The 11574-nt window shown below is 40.0% G+C and overlaps 1 protein-coding gene across 2 annotated transcripts; it reads right to left on the bottom strand.

The window, feature by feature from the left end:
• Positions 1–579: 579 nt before the first annotated feature.
• On the bottom strand, positions 580–9270 carry GPX6 (glutathione peroxidase 6). 2 transcript variants are annotated; one of them, XM_079148936.1, is made up of 5 exons: positions 9164–9270; positions 6502–6655; positions 3733–3850; positions 2994–3093; positions 580–1744 (listed from the first exon to the last, which is right to left on the bottom strand). In XM_079148936.1, the coding sequence occupies exons 1-5, from the start codon at positions 9242–9244 to the stop codon at positions 1538–1540; spliced, it is 660 nt and encodes a 219-aa protein (XP_079005062.1). In that variant the 5' UTR covers positions 9245–9270; the 3' UTR covers positions 580–1537. The 2 variants fall into 2 exon arrangements, with proteins under 2 accessions (XP_079005062.1, XP_079005061.1); XM_079148935.1 differs by having other exon boundaries at positions 9158–9262.
• Between the last annotated feature and the right edge of the window lie 2304 nt (positions 9271–11574).

Here is an 11574-nt window from a genome sequence, read left to right as displayed (position 1 = left end):
CCTTGAACTCCTTACAGGCATGTGCTACCATGCCAGGTTTAAGTGCAAAAATATTTTAAAGTGCAAGCACCTATGCCAAAATAATCTGTTAAAAGAAAGATAAAAATAGCTATTTTACTTTACTTCCTCATCTAATCTTTTCTTTCCTTTGTGTCTAATTTCCTGAAATCTGAGTCTGTTATAAAGTATTTAGTTTCAATTATAAAACAACAAAGGGAAGATAGGACTTCTCAGAGGTCTTTTGTACCTCTGATTAGGAGTTGTTTTTTTATATGCTTTTCATTTTTTTTCTGCTTTTCTGTGTTTTTGGATTTTAATAGTGAGCATGAATTAATTTTGTAGACAGAAATGTATATGTGTTTATTAGAGAGAGAGAGAGAGAGAGAGAGAGAGAGAGAGAGAGAGAGAGAGAGAGAGAGAGAGTCTTTCAGAAACAAGAACTTTTTTTCATGTAGGAGCTTGGCCAGGTGACCAGAATGGAGGTATAGAGGGGCCTGATATTAAGAGGTCTGTGCTAGGGCTGGGAATGTAGCTTAGTGGTAGAGTGCTTGCCTAACATGCATGAGGCCCTGGGTTTGGTTGCAGCACTACACATGCACAAACGAAGTCACAGCAGCTCTATATCTGTAGTTCCACCCAGTAATTTGGAATGTACCAAGAAAAGCTCTAGAGTGCTTTTGAGAGAAACAAAATTCTGAAGAGCAAAGTAAGAATGTTAAGAACAAAGAGAAGAAGAGGTATGAATGCAGACAAAATGTGGGACTGGGAAAACATCACTTGAAGTCTGATTGCTGCAGAATTTTTTTTTTTTTTTTTTTATTTCAGACAATGATATGCTTAAAGTCGGGAAGGCTTACAGTGAAGAGAAAGCCCATCTTCAGAATGAAAGGACATCCCTGCCCAGGTGCCGTGACCTGAATGCACTAAGGGATAAGGAAGGCTCTGGTAGGATCCAGCTCAGAGGGACTTTAGGACCCACCATCATGGAAATGTCCCTCCCTTCATGTGAGGTAAAGTTTCTGCTCTCACTCTGTCTCCAGAATCCTTCATTGCAGGGTGGCAGAGGAATAAAGGGGAATAAAGAAGGGAAAGGAAGAGTTTACCAATGCACACCCACCTTGGAGGACAGTGAGGCTAGGAAGGCAAACTAGAAAATCTTGCCATCAGTTCTTCCTTTCTTTAGACTTCCAGGACAGGGAAAGGATAGCTGTCAGAACTTCTGGGTGATTGTTTTTTAATAGACTTAAGGTAGTCTGAATCATTTATCCTAAAATGACTTTCCTTTGGAATAGTTTGGGGAAAATTTGATATTTCACCATCAGAGATTTGGATAGATAAGTTTTCTTTCCTTAATCTTCAAACACACACACACACACACATACATACACACACCTGCTCAAACGTTCATAAGCAGCCGCTTCAGTAGCTCGAGATGATTTGGTCATAGGGAGGCTAGGTAGGAAGGAATGTGGAGCAAAGATGGGCATGTTCTTCAGGAGGGAGGGATGGTGGCTACTTCTGCCAGTGCTAGCCCTTCCTACTGGGTATCAAACTGCTTTAGGTACTCTAGGATGTCCGATTTGACTGTGCTGACTGGAATCTGGTGGAACCAGCGCATGACAGGAACTCCATTGGGCCCCACTAGGAACTTCTCAAAGTTCCAGCGGATGTCATGGACCTTCATGGGCTCCCAGAAGAGTTGTTGTGAAGAACCCAAAAGTTCAGAGGTTGGAGGGCAGGAGTTCTGGAGTACAGATATGAAAAATGGAAAGATAAGTTTATTTCTGCTTCTATGTGGTCTGCTCTTCTTCTCACATGTAGGGGGCCTACTCACCATTATATATTTTAATATATTAACTATTGAAAATACTTCCAGTCAACCACGGATATTTCAGTGTATCATCACCAATACACCAAACACCAAACAACCAGAAGTTAGAGTATAATAATAAACAGAAAGCATTCCCCTTCTCTTTGTGTCCCTTTTTTTTTTTCCATTTTTTTTATTAAAAATCATAAATTTACATAGGGCAGTGTTTCTTTGTGTCCCTTTTAAGCCCATGATCTTATCATGGTGTTTCAGTAAAAGAATATCTTCTGTTTCTTTGGTAAGTCATATTCTATAATTTTATTTTCCTTAGGTAAAAAATAATGGATTGGTTTAAAGGACTAATTCCCAGAATTTGGGATTCATAGACAGAAAAAAATTCAATAGCTATTTTTTAAAGCCTAATGTAGAATGATCCACATTCATTTTGACAATAAGAATATGCTATAGCTATAAAGTTAACTATTAAAGGATTTTTTAATATTAGGCTTAGCTGCTTAAAAATGATCACATCACTAGTTTTGAGCAATAAAAGGTCAATTTATACAGTGCAATATAACAGTAATTTGTTATCAATAAATTATGGTCTTTTATATACAAAAAGTTGGGGTTTATTGAAAACTCTCCATATTGTCTCCCCCGCCCCCCAGGTTGCTGTGAATGGGTGAAAATATCAACAAGGATCAGACTTGTTCTGCAGATAAGCATTTGGAGACAAGGGTACTAAGGGATCCTTGGGGATCCTTCTGTCTTGGTATTGTGTTGTTTTAATGTTCTCTAATGCAAAAGGAATTTATCACATGACACTCCACCTGATCCATATCTGTGTTTGTCTCCTGAAAAAATATATGAGTTTCTTCAGGGACGAGACTACATCCTATTAATATTTGTTAATTTATTGTATAACACAGTTCCTTGCATTTTTATGGATTTAATAAATTATTATGAGTGAATGAATTATTGTCATTAAGTAAGGGAGATTAGTCCATGTCAGAGCTATCAGATATTACGTTTCCTCTACTTGAAGCGGAATCTTCATAGGAGATATTGCCATGATCTTTGAACAGAAAATCTTTTTAACCCCAATGATAGACACAATCCCCAACTGCTTTCAGTTTATCTCTACCAATAGAAACCAATCCATGCCAAGTATATGTTTACTCACCTTCAGGAATGTAAAGACCTTCTGTTCTTTTTCTCCATTCACATCACCTTTCTCAAAGAGCTGGAAATTGGGGACAAAGCCACCACCTGGACGCACATACCTGCAGGAACCATTGTTTCCAGGGGGATCCAAATTAAGACAAGAAAAGTTAGTAATGCTACCAAAAATTTACCACAAAAGGAAATCAGAGATAAAAAACGGAGATGTTGTAGACAAGGAAGGTGAAGAAAGAGAAGTCTCTGGGAATAAGCATTTCAAACAGTAGACTCTAAGGAGCTAAGAGAGAATTCCGAGAAATTAGGAAAGCAATATTTTGAGTTTGGATTTACTGATTAATTTTCATTTCCTATATTTCCTCCTTTCCCTTGGACTTCTTTTCTAGTAAATATTCCCCTAGTTTCACCACTAAAAGAATTCAGTGGTAGAGAGAATAGACCAGGGATGTAGTTCAGTGCTTGTTAAGCATGCACCAGACTGGGTACAATCCCCAGTCTGAAAAAAGGGAAAAAAACAAAACAAAACAAAACAACAAAGAAGCAAAACAAAACCAGGGAGAGCGAATATTTGAACACTGCCAACATGGACAGATTGAATTTAAAGCATTATAGCATCATGGTGAGGTTCTTCAACCCATTTGATCTACCAACTACCCTAGAAGTTCCCAGAATGAGAGGGCCTTTAGGCAGAATGAGGAAGGGGAATCATGACAGCCTCTGTAGGGTCCTATGCAGGCACTCACTTGAGCCCAGAAAGAATCTCTGCGTTCTTTCCTGGTTCTTGTTTTCCAAATTGATTACAAGGAAAGCCCAACACAATGACATCCAAATGCTTCAACTCCTCCTGTAGTGCATTCAGTTCTGTAGGTAGAGAATGAACAGTGTGGGTCGACTAGTCAGAAGCCCTACTTCACCCAGTGAAAGACCATTAGATTTCTCCATTTATCACATGAATCAACAGAAGACTGTGAAAGGAGAGGTTCAAGTTACAGACTGGATCGGGCAGAGCAAAAAACTATCACACAGGTTTCAAAAAAAACTCATCCTAGTGGCAGCCAGATTTGTTGTACAGTGGTTCCCATAACTGGCTGTACTTCACCTTCCAATGGAAGCTCTTGTTCAAAGCAAACACAGACTGGTTAGTCTTGCAGGGCATCCTGTTTGATTGTGAAAGAAGCCAGACTTGAATTCCACTGCCTTTGTTAGTTGGTGAGTTGATTGAGCAAATGTTTTTTTTTTTTTTTTCAAGGACAAGGCAAACAGAATGGACATACTACTCTCCCCTCCCCTATATGTCCCAAGATGACACAACCTGACACTTCAGTGAAGTTCCCAGGAGTACTCTTTGGTGGGAGTGGTAGAGGGAATCAGAGAAATTCCAAGCCTGGCTCTAGAGCATTCTCTACCTTCTCATCAATTTCAGTGATCTAACTGATGTCATTTCTCTGGATCACTTGTGGGGTCCCAAGTCACAAACTCCAAACTTTTCTTTGCACTGTCAGGAAACTTCTGATTTACCTGTCTAGATTTGTGCCAGTGTTTCCATCTTTGGCCATTTTCAGTTCAGATTTATTCAGTCCCCAGAACCAGCCCCAGCCTTCCTATGTTTATATGTTTCTTTGATTCTGCCTACACTCAACTCCATCTTCTCTTTAGCAGTCAAGAGTACTTCCTTCCTAAAGCTGAAAACTTAGCAGACCTTGATTCTAGGGCTTTGGCAAGTTCCTTTATGAGTTCATTTCCTCATATGAAGTAAAATTCGAATGAGATGCTCTCTAAAATTCTCATGAACAAGGTCAATAAATTATATTTCAGGAACACAATGTATAACTGTAACTTAAAAATGAATGAGAAAACTCACCATGTACTGACACAGAATAACACCCCAGATATTTTATTGTGTGAAAAGCAAGATACAGAATCATTCGTATGTATACATGTGTGAGAGAGAGAGAGATGCACACAGAGGAAGAGGAGGGGGGGGGGGGAATATTTGCTTATAAATGCATGAAAGATTTCTGGAAATATACACCATAATCTATGACATAAGTTGCCTAAAGGAAAGGGAAGATGGACAGTGTCCCTGTTGAACCCTTTTGTATCTTTTGAATTTTGAATGTTGTGAATGAATTACCTATTCATTCAACACATAAATTTAAATGAGGGAACCTGGGCGTATAGCTCAGTGATAGAGCACAGACCTTGTGCATGTAAGGCCCTGGTTTCAATCCCCAGCACTACAAAGAAAAAGAAAAAAGAAAGAAAGAGAGAGAGAAAGAGAGAAAAAGAAAGAAAGAGAAAGAAGAAAGAGAGGGGGGAGGGAAGGAAGGAAGGAAAGAAGGAAGGAAGAAAGGAAAGAAAGAAAGGTCGGGATTGGAGCGGGTATATAAGGGGGAAAAAAAAAAAAAAAAAAAAGCTACTGAGGCAGACGGCAGCGCACCAAACAGCGACCAATCAAACAGGGGCAGAAAAACTCCACTGACCCTTAGCTCACCTATCACTCAGCAGGACCCCCGCCTATTCCGGCCTATAAAGACCCTGGGCAGCCAGGGCCACGTGAGATTTTCTCCGGTTCTCCACCCTGACCTGTAGGGGGCGGGGGTGCTGGGAATTTCGCGGAGAGCCAAATTCCAATAAAGCTTTGCTTTGGCTACTTTCTGTCCGATTTTGTTTGGCCACTAGCCCTGCCCCTGAGCTTACAAGAAAGAAAGGAAAGAAAGAAAGAAGAAAAGAAAAACAAACAGAGCTAAATTAAAACAGTTTTAAAAGCAGGTTCATGTCCCATGCATCTGCAATTCACACATTATTACTTTTTACATTTACCATATTTTTCAAATTTAACTATTTGAAAGAAAGAAAATTTACACTTGCTAAATGATACTAAACTGTCATTTGAATTCTTATAATTAGATACATTAGGTACTGAGATGTTATAGTCTATAGTTTTTCAGGTTTTCCCGACAGTTGACTGCACATAAAAATAAAATATTTGGGTTCAATCCCTTGCAAGGCAAATAAATAAATAAAAATAAAATATAAAATGACCCCACAATTCTTTTAAATCTCTGGATCTTACCCTAACCTGCTTTCGTTCTCTCTCACTCTTCTCTCTCTCTTTTTGTCCCCAGTGCTGGGACTCAGATCCAGCACTACATTCACAACCCCTGAATCTGTACTTTTGAGAGTATCTTTTTGTTAAACCACATATCTAATACTTTCTGAGAAGCCCAATGGTTGCCTACAAAATATGTCCCCCTCAAGATACAGAGCAGGGTACAGGTATGTCCCTAGTAATCTTTGATCAAATCTTCGAGAATGTCTTAGTTCTCCAATCTGGAGATGAATCTTCTTCATTCTAAGAAGCAGAGCAGTAAAAAGAAATTAGGGGAATAGAGTCACCTCTTCACTATTTCCATCTCCCACTCACAATGACACATTAGTAAAACCTTCGAGAATTAGAATATGGCTGTCTGACAAAGCTAGTTTGCAAAGAGTTGAACTCTAGTGCTTACCAGGATACTGAGCTGTCAAGCCGCAATAGGTGGCCACGTTGACAAAGAGGACATGCTTGCCTGCATACTGTTTGAACTGGATGTACTTGTCATCATTGAGGGTGACAGCTCCATACTCATAGATGGTGCCAGTCACCTCTTTGTTGCAATCCACCTGGAATGTAACAAAAGTACCTGTAAAGTGATCCTATGAATAATTCCTCCCAACACCTGTGGATTTGGGGGGTGGTGGTGTTTGTTTTGTTTTTTCGGGGGGTTACTAGGGATTGAACCTAGTGGGTGCTTTATCCCCAGCTCTTTTGTTTTCTTTTTTATTTTGAGACAGGGCCTGGCTAAGTTGCTGAGGCTGGTCTCGAACTTCCAATCCTCCTGCCTCACACCTGGTTCTGTGGACTTTTTTGAAGAATTTAAAATGCTTCATGGAATATATTGAAATTCTAACAACTGAAGATAATCTTTTCACATAAACTGTTAGAACAGATGCCACAATGAGAATTTGTGTCTTTTAACTTACAAGTAGCCTTTCTTACTATTGTAAGAAAAAGTCACATGGATAACATCCTGTCACTGGTACCTACAAAATTCATTCTCAATATTCCCTTCTTCTCATTCCATGTTGTAGAGAAACAGCCTGATTGTTCATGAATGAGGAATTGTAATTATAAGCACAAATAGCTAAAGTTTTCTACTTACAAGCATGCCAAGATAAAAGGGCAGATAGGACTTGAAATAAAAGGCTAAGATGTTATGTGGTAAGAAAGACCAGATTCCTGGCAATGAGGAAAAAAGTCATAAAACTTTAGAACAATTTTAAATGGGCTTTAAAGAATCTCAGTCCATAAAGCGCTGCCTGGTTCAAGGAAGGAACTGCCTATGGGTGAGTTGCTGTGCAGAGTTTGTTACCTCTTCTGTCACCAGGACATCAGGCAATAGATTCTCCTTCACCTTAGCTCTCCTTTCCTTAGAGAAAAGGAGGCAGGCCCCTTCTGTATGTGTCTATAAATCTGTATATTACTATGTGTATATGTTAATGCAAATATTTGGAAACATGAGCCAAGAAACTCGCTATGATGGGGTTGTCATCTATGTGCCTGCATTTTATTTGCCTTTGTGCCACTTTACCTCTGTGCTATATAATTTCTAGCATTTGCCGTTCTTGCTACTATAAGAAAAAGTTACCTGGAAGTCATCCTATGAACTGTCTTTTGTGTGCCAAATTGCCAAAATTGAAGGGCAGCTTTCAGATTTGCTAAAGAACTGAAGAGTCAGGAAACCCTAGATCATAGTCTTTCATTTATAAGACAGTTTTCTACATCAGGAATTTCACATGCACCAGTGACTGCCATAGACCTGGATGCCCCTAACATGTTGCCCTTTCTAGTAGACTACAATCTCACTTGAAGATAAGCTGTGATCTTACTATAGCTGCTATTTTCAAGCATTTTATGTATAACATCTCAGACATGAACCTCAAAACAGAGGTCAAACCCAAAGCTAAGGTGTGTGAGGACCTGCACAAGTGTCAACTGAGAGTATCTTAGAAATGCAAATTCCTGTTTCTCCCCAAGACAACTGAATCAGAAACTCTAGTGTCTAGTGTCGGGGCCCAGCCATCTGTGCAAGCAGCATTCTGGGTGTCTTTTGTGAGCTCAAATCTGGGAATCACCGCACCATAGGGTAGGCATTGTTCACCTTTTACGGAGGAGAGAAAGAAGCCAACAAAAGATATGTAGCTAGCCTAAGGCCACAAATGAGGTTTTGTTGTTCTGTTTTGTTTTGTTTTGCTGTTACTGAAAGTTTGCATGCTAGAGAAGAGCTCTACCAGTGAGTCACATCCCCAGTTCTGGGACCTTTTTTGAAAGAGTTTGTCTGATTTTAAAGTTAAAATTGTACCTCAAGTCATCTACTTTGGTCTCCACCTTGCATCTGAGGACGTATGCACAACATTCACAGAGGGAGCAACCATTATGGGGACCTTCCTGAATAGCATCAGGCAACTTGGATCAGCACCAAGATCTAAGAAAAAATTCTGTCACTCTGAGCTAAGCCTTTTCTCTACCTCACCACATAACCTTTCCTAAAATCAGTCTAACAGAAAACTATCCTAGCCTTCTTCTTCTTATCATTCTTTATTATTCCCTGAAGAAAAACTCCTTTTTCCCTGACCCTGAAACTCCTGGAGCACATTCCAATAGCAGCTTCTTCATGTTTTTTTTTTTTTGTTTTTTTCTGGGTTTCTGGTCCAACACACTCTCCAAGAGCAACTAGGTCAGTTTCCAATCTATTTGCTATTTTATGCCTCTTTTTCTGAGACCCATAGGGCTACCCCCGAGTCCAGCATGAAAGGGACAGGTGTGGGTCTGTCAAAGGGCACCAGGGGAAAGTGGCAAAGGAGAATGCACCAAGGGAAAACTTCATGCACTGCCTGGTTCATCAGTATTCTGGTCCTTTGAAAGTGCAGAGAAAATATATGTAAAACAGTCAATTAAGGCAAGAGAGAGTCTGCTGCAGAAGACAATGTGGCAAAAGTCTGCAAAGAAAGATTTGGAGGATGGAACTTTGCCCTTCAAAGAGAGGAGAGAACTCCTAGCATCTCTTGGGGCCAAGTTAGTCATCAGATTTTGAAATCAGCCTGTATCCCCTGTGGGACACCCACCTTCACCTTTTGTGACTTCAGGATCTCCTGAGAGAAGCCAACCAGGAATAGCAGGAAAAGACAGGAGACCTGGAACTGCCAGTTCATGGCTCCTATTAGGAGATCTAGGCGAGTCTGAGGTCCCCTGGGATCTTGGCCACTTTTTGAGTCCCTGGCAGGCACCAGTTTGAAGATATGCCATCCAATCTCAGAGCAGCATTCATACACACCCACTCCTTTCCCTCTGTCTTCCTTTTTCTCCTTCCCACCTCTCACCCCACCCCTTGCCCCTCTAGGACATGAGACCTGCACGTGTTCTAATCTTGAAGGTGAAGGCTTCCTTCTTTGGAATCTGAGGTACCATCCCTCCCCTCTCCCAATGATTGGCAGTTCCTCTCTCTAAGCGACTGGCTCCATATCCAGGAAGCAAAGCCACCTCCAATGAATTGGAATCTGCTTTTTAACAAAAGCCTCACATAATTTGTATGCAAACTAAGTTTTGAGACACTTACCCCAGATGACTATTTGTCCTTTCCCCTCAAACTTCCATCACTCAGACAATAGAACATTGTGTTTGCTTATTATGAAGTCCAGTTGTGGGGTCCTGAGTGTCTCAGACTCCATCAGAAGTCCATTCCCTGGAGAAGGGTTTGTTATTGCAGGAGCACAAATGAGGGAAGCACGTTCACAGTGGAAAGTTGTCAAGGAGAAAACTTTAAATCCTGAGTCAGGGAACTTCCCTTGACTTGAGATTCATCCTCTGCTATAAGCCATTATTGTTGAGGTCCTAATAAGACAACAACCAGACAGTTGTTGCAAAGAATTTGGACTGGGAAGTGGTATAGAGTTGTTTTCCCTGGCTACATCCTCTTCCTTTCTGCTATAATCTATCTGGTTTTCACTGCCAGCTTAGGTTTATGAAACCTAGTTGAAGTGAGAAGTTCTTCCTTTTCAGTTCTAAACCTCTTGTCATCCAGCCCCTTCCACCTGCCCTGCCTCTCCTAGGCGTCACAAAAGGCCTTAAACTGCCTCTTGGAACTGAAGTCTGGGTGAACTGAATTCTTGTGAACTCTTCTGGAAGACAAGATTTTTGTTATCTCAGATTTCTGAGCTTTTCTCAAAGACCTGTAATCTACGGCTTGATCCCTGATACCTGATCCAGTCACACAAGTTCCTAAGGCATTTAGGTCAGTCATGCAGAAGGCTTCCCTCTTGTACCACATTCCCAAGCTCTTGAACCTTTTTCAGTTCAAAGAATGACTGAAACTTAGACTATATTTTCCAATTTACAAATGTTAAAATAGATATTTTCCCAAAGTTATAAATCTAGTAATAATGTCAAACTGGGACTTATATTCAAGTGTGTTCTTATCCCAAACCCAAACCTTTCCCTCTCTCTAGTAGGGTAAATGATGGTCCCCACTAATATGAAGCTTTAATCCCTGGAATCTAAATGTTATCTTACACAGCAAATATTTTTCAGGTGTGATTAAAATAAGGCTTTTGAGATGGGGGATTATCCTGGATTATTTTACCAAACCCTAAATCCAATCACATGTATCCTTGGAAGAGGGAGACAGAGGGAGGTCTTACTATACAAGACAGGAGAGGTAAGACAGGAGAGGTAAGACAACGGAGGCTACAGGGTGAAGGGTCATGAGACTGCCTTTCAATTTTATTCCTTTTTTAAAATTTATTTTTCTAATTAAGGAATAAAATTGTATTATCCAAGTACATTAAATTATTTTGAAGTGTATATACCTTGTATAATGACTAAATCTAGCTAATTAACATATGCATCACTTCATATAGTTACCATTTGTTTGGTGAGAACACTTTATATCCACTCCCTTAGCATTTTCAAGACTATGGTATATTGCTAATTATTGTTACCATGTTGTACAATACATATCCTGAATTTATTATTCTTGTTTAACTGAAAACTTTATCTTCTGATCAACATGCCCCCAGCCCTATCCCTAACCACCCTTGTCCCTAGTGTTAGAAATACTGAGGTGCCACAAAAAATCAAAGTGCTCGAAGTGGGTGGGCAACACAAACTTTTCTTCTTGACTTACGGTGTGCTATGGAACATGGCTCTCAAGTGTGCCTGGGTGCGGGTAGTCTGCCTGTTTATGGCAGCATTGCTCTTCGCCCTGACTAAAAGGACTCAGGGGTACAATCTATGCAATTGGCTAATTTTGAAATTAGGGTGGGCAAAGGGAAGGGCTAAAATTAAAATGGCTACAATTTAATCCAATTAAGACTGAATACTGTATTCTGAAAATGGATCACAGGACTTTCTGTTTCTCACACTAGTAACCACTATTCTACTCTCTACTTCCTTGAGATCAACATTTTTGGATACCACATATGAACTAGATCATGTGGTATTTGTCCTTCTGTTCCTGGCTTATTTCACATAAAATAATGTCCTC

Source organism: Sciurus vulgaris, assembly GCF_902686455.1.
Source record: "Sciurus vulgaris genome assembly, chromosome: 7".
NCBI classification, from domain to species: domain Eukaryota; kingdom Metazoa; phylum Chordata; class Mammalia; order Rodentia; family Sciuridae; genus Sciurus; species Sciurus vulgaris.
The sequence above is the reverse complement of the archived record's forward strand: the minus strand, read 5'-3'. Positions and strand labels throughout refer to the sequence as shown.

Excerpts from the sequence above, each read along its gene's own strand:
- GPX6 (XM_079148935.1), bottom strand. The coding sequence starts at position 9,244 with ATGAACTGGCAGTTCCAGGTCTCCTGTCTTTTCCTGCTATTCCTGGTT. Across the intron at positions 6,656-9,157 it reads TGAAGTCACAAAAGGTGAAG|GTGGATTGCAACAAAGAGGT; the intron begins GTGGGTGTCCCA and ends GTTACATTCCAG. Across the intron at positions 3,851-6,501 it reads CTTGACAGCTCAGTATCCTG|AACTGAATGCACTACAGGAG; the intron begins GTAAGCACTAGA and ends CTCTACCTACAG.